Source organism: Taudactylus pleione, unplaced genomic scaffold, assembly GCF_031769625.1.
Source record: "Taudactylus pleione unplaced genomic scaffold, aTauple2 ptg000490l, whole genome shotgun sequence".
NCBI lineage: Eukaryota > Metazoa > Chordata > Amphibia > Anura > Myobatrachidae > Taudactylus > Taudactylus pleione.
Window position 1 is genome coordinate 2,166,807 of NW_028284892.1, and position 25,524 is coordinate 2,192,330.

At 39.7% G+C, this 25,524-nt stretch overlaps 1 protein-coding gene across 1 annotated transcript in view; it reads left to right on the plus strand.

Moving 5' to 3' along the window:
• LOC148502580 (uncharacterized) overlaps window positions 1–23,794 on the plus strand; it is a 128,379-nt gene extending 104,585 nt beyond the window's left edge. Inside the window, exons 2-4 of the mRNA XM_088449684.1 lie at window positions 9,725–9,778; window positions 15,578–15,668; window positions 23,415–23,794. Of these exons, the coding sequence (XP_088305810.1) occupies window positions 9,725–9,778; window positions 15,578–15,668; window positions 23,415–23,583 (314 nt within the window). The 3' untranslated portion in view covers window positions 23,584–23,794. The remainder of the gene's footprint in view (window positions 1–9,724; window positions 9,779–15,577; window positions 15,669–23,414) is intronic.
• The last annotated feature ends 1,730 nt before the right edge of the window (window positions 23,795–25,524 follow it).

Sequence of the window (25,524 nt, forward strand, 5' to 3'; positions counted from 1 at the left end):
TCCAAATTATGTTAAACCAGCATCAAAGAAGCAGGTGTATTGTCAAAACCTTCCGCGTTTAATTCCAGCTTGGACTTCGTCAGGGGATTGTAGAGGGGTGTCCTGAAAATCGTCTATGTATAACCCTACTGATTTTAGTCAATTATCGTTCACTGAACTACTGCTACTTACTGGTATATAAAGTGCGCAGGTGCCAAGTTGGGTCATACTGTACCATACTGTTAAGTGACCAGGCTTTACTGCACGTGTGGTTCATTAGTTACCAGACGTATTTCTCTGTTAGCCAGGGCCCTTTTTTGTTATGAAGGCGGACAATTTATTGGTTAGGAAAAGTATATTGAGGTATTTGAAGTAAGGACTACCAAACAAATTGGAGAATTATCCACTATTAGTATTTGTAATCATGATAATTCATTAGCTACATACTAAGAAAGGCATCTGCCGTATCTCATTTAAAAGCAGTTTTAAGATCATCAGTCAGTGTGGACATCTAATATATATATATATATATATATATATATATATATATATATATTAGGGGTGAGCGGGTTCGGATTGCTGAAAACCGAACCCCCCCGATCCGAGTCAGGCTCGACTTTTCCCGCCTGACTCGGATCTGAAATCGAGGCAAAACGTCATCATCCTGCCTTCCAGGTCTCGCGGGTTTTGGATCCCATATAAGGTACCCGCGTCGGCGCCATTTTCTCACTCAGCTGTGGACAGTGAAGAGGGAGGGTGGGAGTTAGGGCTGGCTGGGCTGTGTAGTGTAGTGCAGTGTAGTGTTGTGCTGCTGTTGTCCATAGGGGCTGTGTCCACTCCTCCAAAGTCCATAGGGGCTGGCTGGACTGTGTTGTGCAGTCAGTTGTCCATAGGGGCTGTGTCCACTCCAAAGTCCTGTGCAGTGTCCCAGTCCTAAAGGGGTGCTGTAGTGTTGTCCAGGGGGTGCTCTGTCCATCAGGGGTGCTCCCCCCAAGTACAAAAATTTTTTATATTTTTTCTGTGTTTGTGAATTGTGTGCACTGTGGCTGCACGTGCATCAACAAAGGAGCAGCGCCAAGCGTGCGCCTGTGTCCCATTAGTAAAGGGCCGGCTGGCTCATTTCTTAAAGGGTGGTGTAACCCACAAAGTGCACTAGTCTCCAACAAAAATAAAAAAATTATTTTCTGTGTTTGTGTGCGCCTTAGCCGCACGTATATATCAATATAACATAAATGGAGGACCAAACTTTCTCAGATAAAAATAAAATAGGGAAAGATCAAGAACCACTTCCTCCTAGTGCTGTTGCTGCTGCTGGGAGTTGTTCATCATCCCAGAGATGAAGTAGGAACACCACTACTTTTACTAAACAATTGACCCTCCAACAGTCCTTAGCGAGGAGGATGAAGTACAACAGCAATCATCCTCAAGCAAAACATATAACTGAGGCCTTGACTGCTATGTTGGTGTTAGACGTGCGTCCAGTATCCGCCATTAGTGCAGTGGGATTTAGACAATTGATGGAGGTAGTGTGTCCCCGGTTCCAAATCCCGTCTAGATTCCACTTCACTAGGCAGGCGATACCGAGACTGTACAGAAACGTCAGAAAAAGTGTCCTCAGTGTCCTGAAAAATGCGGTTGTACCCAATGTCCACTTAACCACGGACATGTGGACAAGTGGAACAGGGCAGACTAAGGACTATATGACTGTGACAGCCCACTGGGTAAATGTATCACCTTACGCAGCAACAACAGCAGCGTCACCAGTAGCAGCATCTCAGAAACGCCAGCTTGTTCCAAGGCAGACTACGCTGTGTATCACCGGTTTCAGTAAGAGGCACATCGCCGACAACCTCTTAGAGAAACTGAGGGAAATCATCGCCCAGTGGCTTACCCCACTTAAGACTCTCCTGGGGATTTGTGATATCTGACAACGCCACCAATATTGTGCGGGCATTACATCTGGGCAAATTCCAGCACATCCCATGTTTTGCTCACACAATAAACTTGGTGGTGCAGAATTTTCTGTAAAGCGGGGGCGTGCAGGAGATGCTTTGGGTGGCCCGAAAAATTTCTGGCCACTTTTGCCATTCAGCGACTGCGTGCGCCTGTGTCATAAGTAAAGGGCCGGCTGGCTTGTCCGTTAAAGGGTGCTGTAACCCCCAAACTGCACTCCAAACAAAATAAAAAATTCTTCTTTTTTTTTCTGTCTTTGTGAAATGTGTGGGCTGTAGCCGCACCTGCATCCTCAAAGCAGCAGCGACAAGCATGCGTCTGTCTGTTAAAGGATTACATCGGTGACAGCATCCAAGTAGGAAGGTCAGACAGTCCGTACCTGTACTGGCAGGAAAAAGAGGCAATTTGGAGGCCCCTGTACAAACTGGCTATATTTTACCTGAGTTGCCCCCCCTCCAGTGTGTACTCCGAAAGAGTGTTTAGTGCAGCCGAGAACCTTGTCAGCGAAAGGCGTAGGAGGTTGCTTCCACAAAATGTGGAGAAGATGATGTTCATAAAAATTAATTATCAACTCTTCCAGGGAGACCAGCCTCCAGAACGTACAGAGGGACCTGTGGTTGTGGATTCCAGCGGGGACGAATTAATACTCTGTGAGGATGAGGATGTACACAACACTGAGGAATCGGTGGATGAGGACGACATCTTGCCTCCGTAGAGCCAGTTTGTGCAGGGACAGATTAATTGCCAGCTTGTTTTGTGGGGGCCCAAACGAACCAATCATTTCAGCCACAGTCGTGTGGCAGACCCTGGCGCTGAAATGATTGGTTTGTTAAAGTGTGCATGTAATGTTTATACAGCATAAGGATGGGTGGGAGGGCCCAAGGACAATTCCATCTTGCACCTCTTTTTTTTCTTTGCATTATGTAGTGTTTGGGGCCTAGTTTTTCAAACTGCCATCCTGTCTGCCACTGCAGTGTCACTCCTAGATGGGCCACGTGTTTGTGCCGCCCACTTGTGTCGCTTAGCATAGTCATCCAGCTACCTCGGTGCAACCTTTTGGACATAAAAATACTATTGTGAGGTGTGAAGTGTTCAGAATAGACTGGAAATGAGTGGAAATTAAGGTTATTGAGGTTAATAATAGCATAGGAGCAGAAAAACCCACAAATTCTGTGATTTTAGCTGTTTTTATGCTTTTTTTAAACAAAAAAATACAGATCCAAAACACAAAACCCAGATCCAAAACACGAAGAAAGATCCAGATCCAAAACCAAAACACGAAAAGTGGCCGGTGCACACCCCTAATATATATATATATATATATATATATATATATATATATATATATATACAAAAGAAGTTTGTTTCTTTGTTTGAGATTATCTTCCACTGCTCTCAAGGTGAAGCTAACAAATCTTACATAGCTATTTAGTATCAAAAAAGAATAAATAGCGACATCACGACTAATCTTATATATAGAATTCATTGGTCTGTTTGTTTGTTTATCTGTCCGGTTATGCATTCGTACACCCCTGCACTGACTGGGAAGAAACCAACGTGAGGTGGTCCAGTTGGATCCCGGCAAGGTTTATACATACTGTTTATATATAGTGTATATAGAGTATGTATATAGAGTATATATATATATATATATATATATATATATATATATATACACACACACACACACATACACATAACAGCTGCAACCATCCTCCTGTGTGGTGGGATTTCCTGCGGACAAGACATGACTGAATAAGAAGAGTCTCCTCTTGGCACAGAGAGCCAAGCTGAAATGATGCCAGACGAGTTCTATTCGCACAGATATACACAATGGGCTGCTATGTAGAAGAGCCAGCCAGGGGAGCTGTTTATTTTTGTTTTTTAATCAGTGGATATTATTCCCCAGCTTTTCACACTGCCTAAAAGAAGCCCAGACCCTACTGTACTGCAGTGCGTAAGCATGCAGCTTGTGTGTGTACGTTAAAGGTCTTGTTCTGTCTACCTGTTTTAATTAAACCTACAGTTCTAAAAACACCACAAACCTCCAATGCATCATTACTTAGGGGCAGATTTATAACAGGGTGAAAAACCTAACTACTTTGTGCCGATGTCACTGAGGCAGTGGATATCACTTATCTCTCAGCTGTCACATAATTACAGCAGTAACTGAATATCATGCAATTAAAAAAATCAGCCTTATCACCACTGTCAAAGCTATATTGATAAATAGACCACTTCATTTTCTACCATAGCTGTTATGCTGTGTACACACTAGCCGATCAATTGTTCGGCCAATATATCTGCTGGCCGTCTGCCCGTGTCGTTCACAGACATATCGCATTGGCTCTGCTGCACAGCCGATGGACAGATATGTCTGCAGACCGCCCGTACACTCACAGTGGCAGCCGCGGGGAGGGGGGAGGCTCCACCCCCGACACGCCTCCCTGCCAGCGGGACCTGCGGCTGTCAGATAGATGATGGACGTTCAGTGTGTATGAACAACCATCATCTAAAGATATATCTGCAGATCGAGTGCAGGGCGGTAATGCCTAAGAGCGCCGGCCACTGCAGGGTGGTAGTGTGGACAGCACATAAGTGCATTCCGCACTACACTACTTGGAACAAACACACACCCGCCGGCGCCGGCAGCTGTGTGTTTGTTTTAGCAGCCAATGAGAGTCAGACAGACTGTCAACGGCTGCTGCGCCCACTGCTGGAGCCGGGCCATCTTCCGGCTCCCGCAGTGGCTGATGGGAGAGACGTCATGACGGAGGAGCATGCCGGAGCGGGGATTAAGGTAAGTGGAGGTGTTTTTTTTTTCTTCGTGTGTGTGTGTGTCTGGGCTGGGTGGGGGGGACCGGACTACTACTAGGGGCACTGTTGGGGGTACTACTAGGGGTACTGTTGGGGGTACTACTAGAGGCACTGTTGGGGGCACTGATGGGGGTACTACTAGGGGCACTGCTGGGGGTACTACTAGGAGCACTGCTGGGGGTACTACTAGGGACACTGCTGGGGGTACTACTGGGGGCACATATGTTCAAGAGAAAAAAAAGAATGGCAGCACCCCCAAAGATTACATCATTGACAAAAATGGCAGCACCCCCAAAGATTACATCATTGACAAAATTATAAGTACAATAATTATGTATTGATATGGGGTTTGTATTTCGAAAATTGTGAAGATCACACTATTACTAGTGCAGTAATCAACCTTTTTTCTCTTGAACATAGGTACTACTGAGTCCACTGCACACTGGTGGGACCACTACTGGGGGACACTGCATAGAGGGTGATTACTACTCAGGGATACTGCTGGGAGGACTACTGTTGGTGGGGGACTACTACTGGGGGCACTGCTGGGGCAGACTGCTACTGGGGCACTGCTGGGGGGACTAGTACTGGGGGCACTACATAGGAGGGATTATTGCTGGGGGGGTTACTACTAGTGGCACTGCACTAGTGGGACCACTACTGGGGCCACTGCATAGGGAGGGATTACTGCTGGGGGGGACTACTACTAGGGGCACTGTTGGGGGAGGGCTGCTACTGGGGGGATTACTACTGGGGGCACTGCTGAGGGGGAGACTACTACTGGGAGCACTGCATAAGGGGGACAACTACTGGGGGCACTGCATAGGGATGGTTACTACTGGGGTCACTATATAAGGGGCACTGCATAGGTGGGGGGACTACTACTGGGGGCACTGTATAAGGGGCACTACTGAGGGCACTGTGTAAAGGGTACTATATTGGGGGCACTGCATGGGGGGACCACTACTGGGGTCACTGTATAGGGGGGCCACTATTGGGGGCACTGTATTAGGGCTTGTGTAGCTATCGAGGGTGGGGGCGTAAGGCTAAAGAAATGCCTAGGGTGCCAAGAAACCTTGCACCGGCCCTGATCGAGTGATAAATAGGAGTGACTCCGATAATTTGTCTGTGCAATGAGAGAGTGGGAGTAGTTTGTGTCCTGATATCTGTGTATTAAGGGCAGGGGAGAGGTTTGTGTCCTGATATCTGTGTATTAGGGGCAAGGGAGAGGTTTATGTCCTTATGTCTGTGTATTAGAAGGGGACAGAGGTCTGTGCACTTATATCTGTATATTAGGGGGAGGGGAGAGGTCTGTGCCCTGATGTCTACAGTTCCTTGCAAAGTACAAAAACAGAAACAGTTTGCACAAAAATAGGATGAAAGGGACATACAAAATACAGAACATTGCAGAACATGGACAGTGTTTATAAACATTGCTGCATCAGCAGCCAAAATGCTCAAATAAGCAGCAGGGCGACAAAACCCAAAGATTGATGTCTGTGTATTAGGAGGGGGGAGAGGTCTGTGTCACTGATGTCTGTGTATTAGGTGGGGGAGAGGACAGTGTGTCCTGTTGTCTGTGTATTAGGAGGAGAGGGGACAGTGGGTATGGATGTCTGTGCATTAGGTGGATGGGAGAGGTCAGTGCACCCCTGATATCTGTGTATTAGGAGGGGAAAGGTCAGTGGGTATGGATGTCTGTGCATTAGGAGGATGGGAGAGGTCAGTTCACCATTGATGTCTGTGTATTAGGAGGGGAGAGATCAGTGGGTATGAATGCCTGTGTATTAGGAGGAGGGGATAGGTCAGTGCACCCCTGATGTCTGTGTATTAGAAGGAGGAAAGATGTCAATGTGACCTGATGTCTGTATAGTAGGAGGAGGGGAGAGGTTAGTATGTTTTGATGTCTGTATGTTAGAAAGTGGGTAAAGGGTTGTGCCCAGATGTCTGCGTATTAGTAGGAGGAGGAAATTCTCTGTGGCGATGTCTGTGTATTAGAAGGAGGGGTGAGGTCTGTGCCCTGTATATGTGTATTAGAAGGAAAGAGGTGATTGCGACCTGAAGTCTGTGTATTAGGAGGGGAAAGGTTTGTGCCCTGATATTTGTGTATTAGGAGAAAGGGAGAGGTCAGTGTTTCCCTTATGTCTATGTATTAGGCGAAAGGGAGAGGTCAGTGTTTCCCTGATGTCTGTGTATTAGGAGGAGGGAAAAGGTCTGTACCCTGATGTTTGTGTATTATTTGGAAGGGATAGGTCTGTGCCCTAAAGGCAGTGTATTAGGAAGAGGGGAGAGGTCTGTGCCCTGATGTCTGTGTATTAGTAGGAGGAGAAAATTCTCTGTAGTGATGTCTGTGTATTAGATGGAAAGGAGAGTTCTGTGTCATGATTTCTGTGTTTTAGGAGGGGAGAAGTCAGTGTGATCTGATGTCTGTGTATTAGGAGGGGAAAGGTTTGTGCCCTGATAACTGTGTATTAGAAGGGGAGAGGTAATTTGGACATGAAGGCTGTGTAATAGGATGAGGGGAAAGGTTTGTGCCCTGATATCTGTGTATTAGGAGAAGGCGTGAGGTCAGTGTTTCCTCGATGTCTGTGTATTAGGAAGAGGGAAAAGGTTTGTACCCTGATGTTTGTTTATTATTTGGAGGGGAGAGGTCTGTGCCCTGATGTCAGTGTATTAGGAAGAAGGGAGGGGTCTGTGCCCTGATGTCTGTGTATTAGTAGGAGGAGAAAATTCTCTGTACTGATATTTGTGTATTATTTGGAAGGGAGAGGTCTGTGTCCTGATGTCAGTGTATTAGGAAGAGGGGAGAGGTCTGTGCCCTGATGTCTGTGTTATAGCAGGAGGAGAAAACTCTCTGTACTGATGTTTGTGTATTAGAAGGAAAGGAGAGTTCTGTGATATCCATGTACTAGAAAGAGGGGAGAGATCAGTGTGACCTAATATCTGTGTATTAGGAGAAGGGGAGAGGTCAGTGCCGTGATGTCTGTGTATTAGGAGGAGGGGAGAGGTATGTACCTGTTGTCTGTGTATTAGGAGGAGGAGAGAGGTCAGTGTTTCCCTGATGTATGTGTATTATTAAAAAGGTCTGTATCCTGTTTGTGTATTATTACTTGGAGGGTCTGTGTCGTGATGTCTGTGTATTAGGAGGGAGAGAAGTTTGTGCCCTGATGTCTGTGCATTAGGAAAGGTGAGGGGTCTGTGACCTGTTGTCTGTGTATTAAAAGGAGGGGGAGATCTGTACACTGATGTATGTGTATTAGGAGGAGGGGAGAGGCCTGTGACCTATAGTCTGTGTATAAGGAGGCGGAGAGAGATCTATGACCTGTTGTCTTTGTATTAAAAGGAGGGGAGAGGTCCGTGTCCTCATGTCTGTTTATTAGAAGGAGGGAAGCAGTCTGTGTGCCCTGATATCTGTGTATTAGGAGGAGGGGAGAGGTCTGTGACCTGTTGTCTGTGTATTAGGAAGCAGGGAGAGGTCTATGACCTGTTGTCTTTGTAGTAGAAGGAGGGGAGAGCTCTGTGTCCTCATGTCTGTTTATTAGAAGGAGGGGAGCAGTCTGTGTGTCTTGATATCTGTGTATTAGGAGATGGGGGAGAGGTCTGTGTCCAGTTGTCTGTGTATTAGGAGGAGGGGAGAGGTTTGTGTCATGATATCTGTGTTATTAGGAAGAGAGGAAATGTCTGTCATAATGTCTGTGTAGTAGGAGGAGGGGAGTGGTCAGTATGTCATGATATCTGTATATTTGGAGGTGGGGGAGAGGTTTGTGTCATGATATCTGTGTATTAGGAAGAGGGGAGAGGTGTGTTAGGAGTATGAGAGAGGTATTTGTTCTGATGTCTGTGTAATAGGAGGAGGGAATAGGCCTATGTCCTGATGTCTGTGTAATAGGAAGAAACAAGATGCCAGTGTATTAAGAGGGCAGGTCTGTGTAGTAGGAGTGGACAGGCCTTTGTCCTTCATGTCTGTGTATTAGGATGAGAAAGATATGTGCCCTGATGTCTGCTTATCAGGAGGGAAGAGGTCAGTAAACCCTGATATCTCTGTATTAGGGAGATGAGACGGTTCTGTGTAATTGGAATAAATGTATATGTCCTGGAGTATGAGAACTGCCTACAAATGCTAATGTCATGCATGTATCCACTCTCTATTGTAAAATTGTCAGGGAAAGCACTATACGTAAATAGTAAATTAAATGCACTCAGGAGAACACAAAGACCAACAAACTCCTTTGTAAATCAAGTCTTTTTCAAGCAGAGTCTCTAGCTGGGGAAGCAAGGGTCATCTTACTGTATCTACCAACTGAATTAAGATAGTTGTTGTACTAGGCATAAGTTATATAAGAATATATGTATATATACTGCATGTAATATATATATATATATATATAAACACACATACATACTCTGTTTATACATGTGTTTTTAAAATGAGTTAGTGTTTTTCAAAGTCACCTAGGTATTCTACGTTACAGATGACTAAAAAATATCCCCATTATATATAGAGTATGGTAGTGGATGTCTTTGTTCTTGTAATATACACCTGCCATATTAATTGTAAATAAATTATACATTGTAACTGAAAACTAATAAATGGCGACATTACTAAGCTCTGTCCTACAGGTAATATGTAATGCCAAAATTTGCATAATTTCCATTGTGCAATATTAAAAAATATTTTGAGAATTATTAAATATGACAGGTCAAGAAAGAAATAAGTTAATAAAGTTGAATTTCTCTGCTATAACAATACCAACTACTTAGAATTGAAGCAAGTTTTATACATACAATGTTTTTCTGGTAATATGGATATGAATTGTAATAATAAATGGTACATTTAGAATATTAATCAGATAAAAACGTACTTGAACCAACAGTATTCACTTTAAAAGAAAATATGTACAGAAATTAAAACTTAAATTTTTTTCATTATTTCCATTTAGTTTTTACGATAACATTACCTGCATTATTTCAACAGTTTTCGGTAAATCAGTATCAGGAACAGACCAGAGTTTCATGAATCTCTTGAGAGGTGAGCAACCTTTACTGCAGATAAACAGAAATAGTAAAAAATAATGTTTCCCAAAAAAGGTAAACTTTGGGGTTCTAGGTGATGCAAGTTCATGGGCTGAATAAAAATCCCATATCAAACTCTTGTGAAAACTGATCTCACAACCATTTAATTTATTGAAGAATGTGGTTGAAATTTCATTTAGTAGGGCGATATGTCTGAAATGTTGGGGTTTAAGGTGATACAAGTTCATAGGTTGTTGAGAAAAAAACTTGAACTTCATCTCGCAACCCTTTAATTTGTTGAAGGATATTATCTAAACTTGGTTTAATCAAAACTCTCTGTCTACTACTGTTTAATATTCTTACATGTGGCTGAACATTATTCTCAAAGTCCCTCCATACAAATAAGATCATCAAAACGTACACCTTAAGAAGATATAATTTAATTGAGAATGATATATTTATTCTTGTTTTAACTTACTTTATTATATTATTACAAATTGGGAAATTGTTTATTTACCTTTTTTAACTCAAAATTATACAAATATTGACTACAAATAATTATAGTCTACAGAATAATTAGTGATATAAACATATATATGTTAAATATGTTAGTGTTTTTCATTATTTATTATTTAATTCATGTTTTAATCTCACAGAAGAACAAATGAAAGATTGCTAATGAAAATATAATATATCATAGTTTATATTTCATTATTTGTAGATATAATTATGTGTATCCAAAATTTGACTGTAAAAAAGTTTAAAAAAATAAAGGCTGTCCAATTAATTAAAAAAAACAACAACAAATCTGTTTGCCTTGGTAGTTTTCTTTTCTATCTAAACATTTACATTAAAAAAACATTGCTTGCAAGCATTAGTAAATAACAAAATCATTTCATATATTAAAAAACCCTGGCTACAAAAAAATTAGAAATGTATCTGTTCTTACCAAAAGTTTTGCTAGTCACTATTTTTTTCTCATTGTTCAATATATATATATACATATATATATACATATATATATATATATTTATATTAGGGATGTGCAGGCTCGGATTTACTCGGATCTCAAAACGGCATTTTAGTGGCTATCGCTTATCATGTGTTTTGGATAGCCAATATAATAAATCCGAACATACGGTAAAGTGGTGATAAGAACTGAGTAAATTCGAGTAAAACCGAGCCTGCACATCCATAATATATATATATATATATACTATTCGTGTAATTGAAATAAATCCTTATTTTTTTAATTAATTTCAGTGGTTCATGTTAACTACTTATAAAACTGTTCATGTATTTTTTTAATGTTGAATAACATATGGTTCATGCTATTTAGTATGTAAACTGTTGATTTTTTAAAATTAAATACTGTATGATTTCTTTTGTAATAACAGATTCTTGTAGCTATATAAAATAAAATAGAATAATAACCAAATGTGTCAATGAACTACATTATTTTCTTTGGACTCAAAATATTTCAAATAAAATTGATCTGTCTTTTATTTGACACATCAAACAACCAGATTTTAGTACACGCATAACAAGGTAACTACATAACTTCATAAAATGGTGTTTCCTTTAAAATACTGAATTCATTTTTTTTACTTTTTTTATATATTATCCTGATTTTTAAAAACTACTGTTACATGTACTATATTGAAGCTACATTCCATATAAAATAAAAAAGGTCTATCTTATACTTGGTGGTTTTTAAATATTGCCGTTTTTTAAGAGCCACCTTATCTTCATAAATAAAATGTAAAGGGTAAACAATTTCTTTTAAGTAATTTAAATCTTATTGGGTGATTACAAATACATTTTAGCAAGCTATTCTAATATATGGATTAACAATTACTATAATTTTAAATTACTTTTTACCATTATTAATTGATTAAGAGGGAAATGAAATGTTTTAAGTATGCCTTTAATACACATTTTGTTTATTTTAAACATAAATATGAGCAAATCTCTAGTTTTTAAATGTTGGTCTTTAGATGTATGTACATGCATATATATATATATATATATATATATATATACACACACACACACACACTATATATATATTATTGCCAGACACTGCCATTCTGCTATGAACTATGTAACATATAGAGGTCATTGTTGCAATACGTTACAGCTTAGTCAATAAAGTTCTAACAAATCAATTGCTATAGCATACAGTTAAGTCATCAGTTATTAGCATTATCAGTCTGTTGCCTGCTTAACTGTTTTGCTGTGGTTTACTGCAGATATTGATACAATTTTCTCCCCTTCTTTTAAAAAACCTTATTTACAGCGAACAAATTGTGGTGCTATGAAGGCTAAAAGTGTGTAAATGCTATTTCATACATTACATATTAATAACATTCCATGTCTGCTTTTATTTAACAGATTATAGAAACAATCTGATTGTTTCACTTGTAAATATTAAGTATGGCAAAATTTTGTCTGATTTAGAGAATAAAAAAATGAAAACATAGGGCATGCTCTTTGCAGCACACAAATAATTACATTTGTAAAACAGGTAATGTTTACAGAGTCCTGGGATTTTATAGATGTTTTAAATAAAACCATTTTTATGTATACATGTTACTTTAGTTAAATGTTTCCAATTATCTCTAATAACTACACAGTTAATTGATGCATATTATGTTTCAAGCAATATAAACTGAGGCAGTGGCATAGTGGCCTAATTTGAACATTATTTGGCTTAAATTGATGCTCAAAAATTGTGTCATCATGTTTTGGGATTTTTTTTTCATCATTTAACTCTATATACACACACGCACACAAATATACATAGACAAATAGAGAAAATTACTAGTGCCTACTAGTGGTTACACATAAAGTGCACTCAACATATATATTATAATTATCTTCAAGCTTCCTTATCTTTAGACCACCCATGGGTCCATGGAGTTCTAGGCTAAAAATAAAGAGAGAAATAATCATAACATTATTTTTAAGCACTATTAGGCGCTTGTAGTCTTCACTATTTGAATATCACAATTTAGGAGGGATTTCACTGAACAGGGAATTTTTTTCCGGGTGCAGACCCAAAAATAATTCCCCAATAATGAGATGTTTAACGGGTGAAAACATGCAGTTAACACTTAAGTGCGTGAAGTTATTATGGACTTTATGTGTTAACGCCCGTTAACACTTCCATTTAATGTGTGTTGGCAATGGGCACAGGTGAAAAGGGGGATGTAATTGAATAGCATCAGGTGCTAAAGCCCGAGGCTATCACCCTTTTTCACCCCCAATAGATTATCGGGGCTAATTGAAATCCCCCTTTAGTGTGACTCATCATTGCCCTTTACTAAGGTCCAGCTGCCACCTATCAGAATATGGAGTGTATTTTCTGCTAGATTTATTTCACATGTTTCCACTTGTAAGAGGTGAATCAGGTACATTGGCATCAAGTTTATTCTCTCTTTTTACATATAAAGAGAGCGAGCGAGAGAAAATTGATACAGTTGAAACTTGACAAATACATCATATCTATCATAACTGTATATAAATATATATTATATATATATACATACACGCACGCACAATAGAATATATATTTTATGTATATACATATATATAATTTATATTAAACATTTGTATATGCATTACATAATTATAAAAGGCAATTACACTATCTTCATTTTTTAATGTTGGATCTAGTCCTTCACTATGAATAATACACATAAAATTATAATAATTTTTAATGTACTAACCTGAACGCCCTACTTTCCATCTGTTATCATTAAAATTAACAAAAAAAATCTCTTAAAATGATTAATCCTATTAGGCTTAATTTACAGTGTATCCCCAGGCAGTACATTTAAAATTGTCAGTTAAAGTTTTAGTTAAAAACTATAGCTTATTATTAGTGAGAGAATCAAATTTATGTCAAATTCAGATTTTATTTTCCTTCACCAAACAGAGTAAAAAAAATAACTTTTTCAAATATTTTTGCAATAGATTCAAGCATTGGATTGTTATTAATATATTAATATATCTAAATAGAAGAATTAACATAATTGTTTCATTATGAATGAAGAGATTTCCAAAAAATGCAGAAATTATGAATATTGGTTTAAATCATTCGAATAACTTGACTATTTTGGGAGCCAAGAAAGGGCAAATATTAATACAAGAAACAAATACCTATATATATACATACACATACACAGGTTGAGTCTCCCATATCCAAATATTCCGAAATATGGAATATTTTCAGCATGACTGAGATAATGAAACCTTTGATTTTTGATGGTTTAATGTACATAAACTTTGTCTAAGGCACACATTATTAAAAAGATTGTATAAAATAACCTTCAGGCTGTGTGTATAAGGTGTATATGAAACATAAATGAATTTCATGTATATACACAAACTTTTTTTGATGCACAAAATTATAAAAAATATTGTCTAAAATTACCTGCAGGCTGTGTGTATAAGGTGTATAACAGATAAATGCATTCTGTGTGTATATTTGGGTCCCATTTTCAAGACATTTCATTATAATATGCAATTATTCCAAAATACGGAATATTCCGATATCCAAAATACCCCTGGTCCCAAGCATTTTGGATATGGGAGACTCAACCTGTATTTAGATCTTGGAGTAGCACTCACTTTTAGAAGTCTGCAACAGCTGGGTTGCTCTTCAGGCTTTGTCCATAAGACCCAGTCCATAATAGTTAGATTTAAAGAAGCGCACTCACCAGACTAGTTTAGAAATCGTAGAAAAAATTCCAACACTTTATTTTTTCATAGGAATACCCAAAGTAGCCATAGGTCCTATGGCTACTTTGGGTATTCCTATGAAAAAATAAAGTGTTGGAATTTTTTCTACGATTTCTAAACTAGCCTGGTGAGTTTGCTTCTATTATATATATATATATGACACAACTTGGATAGCAATAAATAATAAATTGGATGACAATAAATAATGCAGACCACACAGCAGTGGAAGTCAATGTGTCTGCGGTTGACCCTCATTTATCAAGACATCATCAAAATTACAGGGACAGGTAATCAAAGTTACAGGTATATATATATATATATATATATATATATACTGTATATTATTCAATGTAATGCAATTGAAGCTTCAAATTGGCCAGGAATATATGCCTTTAATAGTTTTAAAAGTCTGTGCAATTAGTGGGGTTTTAGATTTATTTTTTTATATGCAAATTTGTAAAAACACCCCTGGATAATAGATGATCATGGCAGCAGGTCTGCAACAAGGCACTGAGAAAGATATTGGCTTTAGTTTTAATTAGATGATATGCCTTAAAATGTCTTCTATGTATAATAGCTGCTGACCTTGAAGTAATTTTGGTATTGGGGCATAACACTTTACTGCACTTAAAAGATCATTCTCAGTTGCATTTATTGTTTAAATTAGCTCAAGATGTCAAATGACAATACAGGCTAGCACAGGGTCACCTGGGGAGGGTGCATGGTAAATGCTGAACCGGTCACTCCCTGTGGAGAGAGGGAGAGAGATAGAGAGAGGAAGAGGGGGGGAGAGAGAGAGAGAGAGAGAAAAAGAGAGAGAGAGAGAACTGTTTTAATGCCCGTGATCTCATGATTGTAAAAGTGAAGTTGCAGTGTTGTTGATTATTTTACTTTCTATTTGGGGTCACAACGGTTCCCATTGTTAATTTTTTTAAATACTAATTGAAAGTGTTAATTTAACATATTTAATGTTCCTATACTGTTGCAGTGCTTGAAATGTTTTAAATCCTATAGGTCATTGTTATATAGCTAAATGAAGCTACTATCCTTTGTGGTCAACCATCTTTAGGTTCGGAAAGGCTACCTACTAATAGACTTAAAGATCTGAATCCTGGATCCGATGTACAGCCATATAACCCTGACCCAAGTCAACTTTCATGGTAAGTTTGTTGGTCATCGACAGTGCTACTGTACCTTACAAAAGGCAAGATTGACAGTCCCAGCATTATTATTATTATGTAGAGGCGCTACCTATAGTTGTACATCTGACTTTAATTTATCTGTATAATTATGTTTCCTTGTACACTGTCAACATAACTTGATAAAGCTGCAAAAAAAATAAACGCACATAAACTAACATCTAAATAAAGTGCCCTAAAATCTTACCCTCCAATCTATTAGATATACTTACGTTAGTTTATTTAGTGCATGTGCCAGCTTGTAGATTATTATGAATCTGGCTCTCAATCCTTTTTATTTATTTTATGGCATGGAAATAAGTTCTGAAGCGTTAATGGGGTGTAATCGTCTGGCTTGTTAATTCTCTATATAAAGATAGCGATAGGAGTATCTTGGGAACCTCAGTTGCATAATCTGTTTTTTTTTTCCTTCTCATTTAAGTTATTGTTGCTGGGTTTTTAGGCTATCGTGTTCCTCTAAAATGAGAAAGTGTCTCCCAACCAAAAAGATCATACAATACCTGCAGAAAAAAAAAATGTATTGTTTAATTCTTCCCATGAAATCTCAATGTAGTTGAACAAGAGCAACAGGGGGATGTCTGTGAATAGAATTTGCTTTTAAAATGTCTGATGCATAGAGAGCAAATTTGATAATGAGGAACACATCAACAAATCATTGTCACAGTAGGCGTCCGTCCGTCTAAATGTCAAGCCGACGCCTATGTGCATCCGTTTGCGTGGTTGTGTGCTGGGCTCGCGTGTACCAAGACAGACATCAATATAGTGCCCAACAATAGCTGAAAAATGTCATTGAAACTCGTATTATCATCTTTTAGACCATACTAAAAAGACAACGTATGGGCGTCGAGATCCAAAATCCTCTTCTTGTGTCTTATTTAGAAGGAGTGGGGGCCCAGTATAGTGAAACAGTTCTGCTAGCAGCTGCATAATTAATCTTCTTTTAAGTGTGATTGGTACTGATTAGCTGGGGAACAAAGGCAATATACAGGGCCTATTGATGTAGGAATGCAAGTGAGGGATGATTTGGCTGTGATAAGTTGGGTGAATGGGAACTGCAGATCGTTGCTCCTCACTTTTATCACACAGATGACTTTGGAGCTTTTTTTTTGTGGATTTGTCAATCCACACTCAAGACTATAGACTGCTAAGAGACTAGACTATGCCAAAGTGCTGGGAGAGTGTGGGAGGATAGAGGGGGGGAGGTTAAGCACCCATTCAAGGTTCACTGAAGGTGCCAATATGCCTATAATGTCCCTTATTATTAGTATGCCTGACACGAACCTTGTTTACTACCGCATTGCCGTCAGAAAAGTAGTATTGCAGAACCAACTCCAGCAAACAGCTGGGTTCTGTAGATCAATAGCAGATCGCTCTGTTGCAATCCATCATTTTGTTGGGTCACAGAAGACCATGTTGGACTTCAAAGCAGTAAGACTCAGAGAGGCTGGTGGGCACCCATGCTGGTGGTTCTATTTTGGACTGGAGCGAGAGTTTTGCTAAATTACCAATTTGTCCTCTGCCCGGGTAAATACATGATATAGGCCCTGTCTGGTAGCGCCAGCGGAGACAAAACAAACTCTAAATCGATAATGAAAGTCTGATAGTTGCTGCTCCTTGAGTGAAAAGAAGAGTAGTAATAGCTCATTTGAAAGCGTAGAACTGATGACCAGCGTTTGGTTCTACTTGTGCCCTCAGAAACATATTTTATATATATAATATATATATCTCATATATACACACATATATATATATATCATATTTTGTTGATGTGGGCTTCACTCAATCTTTTCATCTAACAGGAATAAACAAAAACATAAAACACAGGTGAGCATATAGTAGGGAATGAGGTTCTCCTGAAGTTATGGCTCATAGGTTTCTTTAAGAATAAATGTAAGGACAACTCACCAATATGAAAGCCTACATTGAGATTCAGATACTTCAGTCAAATGTGACAATGGCATGATTGAAGAGTGGGTTTTTATAGTGTAAGAGGTAGTTAGGCAGAAGAAGCAGATGCCTTGGGTGAAAGGGATATTGAGGGAACGGATCAATGGCCAAACATGTTTATTTTGTACAGCAAAGTTCCTGCATTTTGGAATCTTTTTAAGTGTTAAATGTGCAAAACATACTCTGAGGGCCTAGCTTGCAAGTATAACCCCTGTGCTATGTATAATAATTTGCTAGATACACTCTATAGCAGAGTGTATCTAGCACTCAACTTTAATACACACTCTCCTCTTTGTTGGGGAGCATCGTTAAGATGATGTCAGAAGTCTAAACAGTGCAGCACAAGAATTATTCACACTGCATAGTTCAAACCTGGTGGCACATTAGTGGAGGGGGGGAAGGAACTAAGGGCCCGATTCAGACCCGCTCGCTAGGCTGCGTTCACACGTAGCTGCCGATGTTCCGCAATGTGCGCATGCGCAAACTAGTCCATGCGATCAGGAAGCGTCCGCTCGCTGCGCATAGCTAGCTCGCTAGAATGAGTGACAGCACAAGCAGTTTATGGGAGGTGACAGCAGATTGTCGTTGAAAACGGAGGTGTGGTGGTGCGATCGCAGGCGTGTCTGAGCTTCTTAACGCCGTTTCAGAGGCGTGCATAATTAAGACGCTGCGTCATAGAACATGTCACATGGTTGTTGTACACACTGAAGCACTCGCAGTGCTTGCGGTGGGGTATGGTTGACCACAAGTGCTGCGTTTGCTTCTGATTGTACTCGTTGTTACCGATTGTTGCATACACTTCTTGGAGATGACGTGGGACAGTGGGCGTCTTATAACAGGCTGGTGGGCGTCTAAATACACACCGTGATCGCACGCTAACACATAGTAGGCGTGCTAATGCCTTGCCGTGCGATCACGGGATTTGCATACTTTGGCTGCGTGCGAGCGCATCTAGAGAGCGGGTCTGAATCGAGCCCAAAGAGTAGACAAGGTATACATATACCGCTAATTAAGACATTGTTAGACGCAGTTATGCATATTTGCCTCACATATCAGAAAATGCTACGCAGTCATTAGCGCCAGTATAATTATTAGAACATGATTTGTATACAGTCACATATTCACTCTCAGAACTTCCTATTTGCAGGCATCGTTTACAGGAAAATGATGCTATTAACCAACCAATTAGACGTTACCTTTCACTTTCTAATCCGCAACTGAAAAATGACATTTAGATTATAATTGGCTGTTAATGGTCACAGCAGTTTGTTTCATTTTTCCCGTACGTAGCACTTTTGACAAATGTTCCCCACAGACTTCAAAACCATAATTTTTATTATGAAAATCAAACCCCCTATCTAACGTCTTGTGCATTTCCCCTAAAGGAAGATTTTTCCATACCATAATAATAAACAAACAATTTTATGTTTTAAACAGTATGAGGTGCGGTGTGAGATGAGATAGGCATCAGAAAACTCTCCAGGCAGAAGTTACAGAAACTCGGATTTTGTATACGAAAATGCAATTAAAAATGAAATAAAAATAACAAGCGATTTTAAAAAAAATTGCACTTTTAGCCCAATGGTAGGTTACCAGCCCGAGGCCAGAGATATGCAATTTCCTGATATTGTGGAACTACAAATTGCAGCAGTGCTGACAGTTTCTGGTCAAATTCACAGTTCAGCAACAGCTGGAGAGTCACGTTATGTCCTTTGGATAATGATTAGAAAGTGGTTGAGGCTAATGGAAGTTTAGGTTACTTGATATATAAATATCTCCTCTTTAGCATTTCTTTTACAGTACCTGTTCCTGTTCGAGCTTTTTGCTTGCACTGCTCCCTAAGGAAATGTGGCTACCCTCAGAAACTGGACAGCTATTCTGCACTTAAATAAAATATATTATTTTTATTCTTTGATCTGCTGTGTGATCTCGTTTGTCAATAATGAAAGACTCTGCAAACGTTTTACACCCCGAGAATGATTTTAGGAGTGAAAAGGTGCAATTTTTTCTCACAGCTTTTCCCATTTGTGGTGGCGCTGTCCGCCTTTGTCGTCCGTGGAGCATTAAGACTGTACACACGGAGTTTGTTATTGCATTTAAACAAAGGCCTTTCATTCTTGTCTTATTTTAGGTGCCAGGATTAATCCGGCAAGTTAACGTGCAAACAAAATGACAATTAGTTGAAATTCAAAATGATCATCCAAGTGTGTGCTGTGGCTGTAAGACAACTCTGCTGACATAGAGAAAATATATTGTTTGCCTCTAAGAAAACCCATATAGATTGTCTTTGTGGCATTTATTCTATGTTTAACTGTTGGGCATGTTTCCATAACAAAAATTCATTTCTGGGGCGGTAAATGTAAAATACCCAGAATATAAGTAAAAAATATTTGCAGACGGTTATAGGATTTCACGGACAAAATTTACACATAGTACATTTATTAAAGGATCAAACGTATTTTACAGGGCTCTATCAGAGGATGACAGAAAGATGTTGAAATGATGAATTTGCATTGAAGTTGGGGGAATTGTTGAAGTTAAGGAGATATCTGTAGATCTAAGGAAAACCTGTTGGAAATCTGCTGTTAAATTGGTCAGATCACATAGCGATGTGTTCTCAATCCCACGATGTGTATGGTTTTCCCTGGACTCTCCCCAGGCAGCTCCCCGGAAGTCGTGGTCACGATTTGGAGTAAAAATGTCCAATCTGACTTAATATCTATCGTGCATCCAGTGCACTGTGTCCCAGATTGGCAAATCTGCCCTACAACACGGCAGATCTGAAGATGCGAGGTACGACGAGTGGGGACGCGTAATCGCATCGTGAGCATGAGTGGAAATTCGTGATTTTGCCATATTTTGTCGAAATTGGCCAAATCGGGTAAAAAAATCGCTATGTGTGTGGCCAGCTTTAAACCCACATCTCACTGCAGAAGACCTGTGAGAGGTTCCGCCGACACCGGTGTAGTGGACCGCAGGTCTACGGCTATTGCTGAAAGAAAGAACGTACAGTTTTGGCCACAACCACGGTAGATATGTTTAGAGAATAACAGGTAAAGCATTTGAAGCAGTTTTAGCAATAGAGCCTATTGTAATTCAGAGATGCGTGGCAGCAGGCGTCACATGGAATATTATCTGGGTGGAAAGAAGATTGGGTTCAACTGAAAATCAACAAAGCCTAAAAGATGTCAGTCAAGAAATCAAATATGTATCAAGCAGGCCTGGCCAACATGTGGCACCCCAGCTGCTGTGAAACTAAAAGTCCCAGCATGCTCTGCCGCAGTTTTGCTATTAGGGAATGTTAAAACTGTGGCAGGACACGGTGGGACATATAGTTACCACAACAGCTGGAGAGCCACAGGTTGGCCAGGCCTGGTATAGAGGATGGATTTTTCGGCAAGGCTACGATCCAAAACACACCTGAAACTCAATCTTAAAATACTTACAGGAAGGCCTTCAAGGTCCCAATGATTTAGCATTATGGAATACTCTAGAAGAATCTTGTAAGAAGCAGAAAGAAAAAAAAAAATACTCTTAACTGGCTACAAGAAACCTTTGGAAGCTGTTCGATAAGGCAAAGGAGGGGTTACCCAGCACTGACTAACAGGGTGCCCAAAATTTTACACAATGCTGATGCGTGCGTTGTGCAAACATTTGGGCACCCCTTTTTTTTTTCAATGCGTTAAATTTAGCAAACTCATGGAGCGATAAAATGCGCAGGTTAATATTGTGTTTAGGGGCCGTGTTCATTCCTGGGAGCTTCAGTGAAACATACAAATTTCCTACAGGTGCCTAAACTTATGCCTAAACCTGTGCACATATAAAGAAGAGTTAAGAAATGCAATAACAATGACAAACAATAACATTCAAAAGGGTTTCACTGTAGAAGATGCAACTTGTTTATTAACTTGTGAACTGATCATTTTCATTGTTAGAGGATCTCTATGTAAGAAAATGGCTTGCAGGGATGGGCAAAAAGCATCCATCCAGCTGTTGTTGAACTACACATCCCAGCATGCCTTGCAACAGTTTTAGCATGTTCAAATAGCAAAACTTTGGCAGGGCATGCTGGCATGAGTAAATCTACAACAGCTGGGGGACGCTTACTGCCCACCCCTAGTGCAGTGTGTGTGCAAAGCATGGGTCATCTCATTAAAGCATCTACAAAGCCCCCCGTAAAAACTATTGGCACATTAATATGACCTGTGCACCATAAAATTCCCCCCCTCATTTAAGCACCAAATACAATAAAATAGATATAATAATGATTATTTCCATGAAAACTATTTATAGAAATAAATTAGGTGTCCCATTCAATCTGTCTTAATACTCATTGCATAAGACACAAATGATCACCTTAAATAGGAGACACTGTAGTCTTATTAAATGACACTTAAGTAATTTATATGATGCCTTTGTTTACATCTTTTTTTATTTTGTCATATAACCCACTGGTTCACCTGTCATTTGTTTCTGGATGTCATTCTATAGGCAGATACAATACACCTTTCATTAAGATGAACTGACAATCACACAAGAATGTAAGTGCATAATGGTAAATGTTGCATTGTATTTCCGCAGTTAACTCTAGCAAAGCTTTCTACGTAAAACAGAAGAGTCCATAATCAGACAGATAACAGGAGAGAGCACAGCCTTGGATAGAGAAAGCGTCTTGTTGGAATACTTTGTTTTCCCCAATGTGCTGCACACCTGCAGTCCAACAATGTGACCACTAGGGGCAGTAACACACCACATACCAGTTCACGAACACTAGTACTTGAATGTGGTGTTTATAATCATTTTTATCCTTCACATCCTTGCTTCTGGCTACCCTTTAAAATCCTTGACTGAGAGGAATTTCAGAGCTGGGTTTATTTTTGTGGCCTATCAGACAAAAAGAGATTCTTTTATTTCCCTTTCTCCAGTGGAAGTGGTAAGATCTTTACCTTTGTCTACAAAATACCCAGCTGCTTTGGGCTGATATCTGCTAATACATTGCATGTCACAGACCTCTTGGATGGATTCCAGTTGATGCTGGATGAGTTTGGGCATCCTGCCATGGGATCAGGTGGCGTTAAGAGATTTTCGACGGACAAAAATAAATTTGTTTTCGAAGCTCTTAGGAGTGCAAGCTTATTGGGAAGAGTAATCTTTTATGTTTTGACATTTATTTTTCGCATTATGGTTTCCCATTTGAAGTGCAGCTCCACCTAAAAGTTATATTCTTTTTTTATACAGCAAACCCCCCCCCCCCCCCCCTTCCCACTCTCCTCTCTTACTGACAGTAGCTGCATGTGCCAGCTTCACATACGCAGTTAGAGGGAACTTACACCCATCAACACTGTAAAGCGTCTTGTCAAGGTGTTGACAACTGGCAGAAGGGGAGGTTCAGATAGTGTTGTGCCAGAGTCTAATAGAAGTGCTTATAGCGCAGAACCGGGGGTCCGTTCCCAACTTCAGACGCAGCACTGTTTGAAATACATCTCCCTACCTAAATTATCTTTCTTAGGGTTGCAGCAACCCTATGTATCTGCTGCACCGAAGGCCCATTCTGAGCATTGCAGTCGTTTCCCTGGTCTCTTTTGTCGTGGAGTCCTCCATCACTTACAACAGATTGATCTAGTACATGAACATCAGTTTTTATTTTTTTTACAATCAGCGGCAGTAAATGAATAGGGAGAGAGATTGCAATCTGTTTCTCTCTGTCTAGTTATCTTTTTTAACGATCATTTTTTTTTTTTGTTTTTGTTTTTTTTATAGGAGCTGGATCAGTCCCCTTCTTAATCCAGCCTTGGACGCAGCCCATATTATGACGCTGCCAGGAACATGGCAAGGGGAAGGGTGCCTGAGCCGGGGCGCACTCAGGACACTAGCAGGAAGAGCAGTACAGCGTTCAATGGGTCTTTATGATGTAATAAAGAATTACTAAAGGAATATATCAAGAACACCTGGGTATTAGTATGAAAAAAAAGAACATTACTGCTGGAAATCATCTCTGTTAACAACCGTATGACAATTTACTGACAACCACCAATTTATGCTGACATTATTTAGATAATATAAAAATGTTTACAAAATACAAATCATCACTGATCTAGAGGACAAAGGGGTATATTTACTAAAGTGTGGGTTTATAGAAGTGGAGGTGTTGTCCATAGCAACCAATCAGATTCTAGCTATCACATATCTAGCACCTTCTAGAACATAATAGCTAGAACCTGATTGGTTGCCATGGGCAACATCTGCACTTCTATAAACCCGCACTTTAGTAAATATACCCCAAAGCTTCACAAATTGGAAATATGGGATGGATAACACTTCTCACTGCTAGTGCCTATAGCCATGTACAGTAACCTGCTCCTTTAACTGCTAACTTGATAAAAAGGCCCCATCCTCAGGCCCGGGATGGATTTGTAACGTCCTAAAATATATGTTTTCATTATCTGTGAGCAAAGAAATAAAACCGCGGGATAATGCTCCGGAGCATGAAGTCCACCTTGTTTTTCCAAAATCTACACCTGCCAGATCCCACCAATCCCAATGACAGGAGCGTAAGGCTGTCCCCTAGGAATTTCGGGTAACTTTTGAAGTTTCTGCCTCCCCCAAAAAGACAAACATTTCATTTGGTAGTGATGCCAAACAGGACAATCGGAATTGGATGATAATAAAAGACAGACCAAACCTTTTTGAAATTTTCTTTTTGTATCTAGGGGGCAATGGGAGATCCTAAATCGCAACGAAAGTTTAAATACAATATACAGGGGGCATGATACCAGCTTCGCCCTGTAGAACTAGATAAGGCCTTTGATGTTTCCCCAGACTCTGGCTGGACTCCCGTCTTGAATATTTTAAACAATATCCCATGCTACCAGACTCGCTTGATAGGGATGGGGGCCGGCTAATTTAGTTATTTCTCAGACACTTCCCGTGGATTCGGCTGGATGAGGACTATTCATTTGGATTTCACGGCCTGTCACTGCCCTCATTGCTCTATCTGGGGGACGTCTACCCTACAGGATTCTCACTGCAGACATGACCTCTCCCCCCTTTCTTGTGTGGAGCGAAGGCCAAGTCTCTCCAAATGACACTTAGTACCAGGAGACAGACCTCTTGTACAGGCACTTGGGATAAGCATAGGCGATAAATTAAGGTCATCAATTCATTCAACATCAGGAGGGAAGTGGTTGTCACTCTAAAGTCATTTTGGGACACTTGCTCCCTACCCCCCACCAACGAAGTGCCCCTGCTAGTAATAACTCACATCTCTTTGTGAAATCAAGTTATTCTGGCGAGCCCTGTTTTTGGTGCATTTGTGATGCCTTTCAGTTACGTAAAAAAATAAACTTCCTAGTAACACCCAAGTATATAAGGGAATAATAACTTATCACTATTACATTATATAAAGTTATAAAACAAGGCACATAATTAGACTTTTTACTAAATATTTTAATTATCTTCTGCAAGACTTGGGTTGGCATTTCACATTTCTAAGACTGGCATTCAACAGTCTGCGATATACGGCCACGTTGTTTGGTTGTATACAGTAGATCGCGGTAGAATATGGTACCCCAACAGAGTCAATTTTCCTGCATGACCATCGCAACTAACAGAATTGCCCCCAAAAAGTTATTGTTATAGCAGAGTAAACAATCCATTTACCTGACTAATAAGTCCAAATTATACTTGCAGTAAATGTGGAGTGAAACCCCCGTGGTGGTCCTTAACAACGGGGCGTAGGTAGGCTGGTGTTTTCTAGCTTTTACACTGGGATTTATGCATTTTTCTTACCAGGGAACATGAAACATTTGTGTGTGCTGGTGCACAATTAATAGCTACTGTTGCCCATAGCAACCCATCAGACATTCACTGT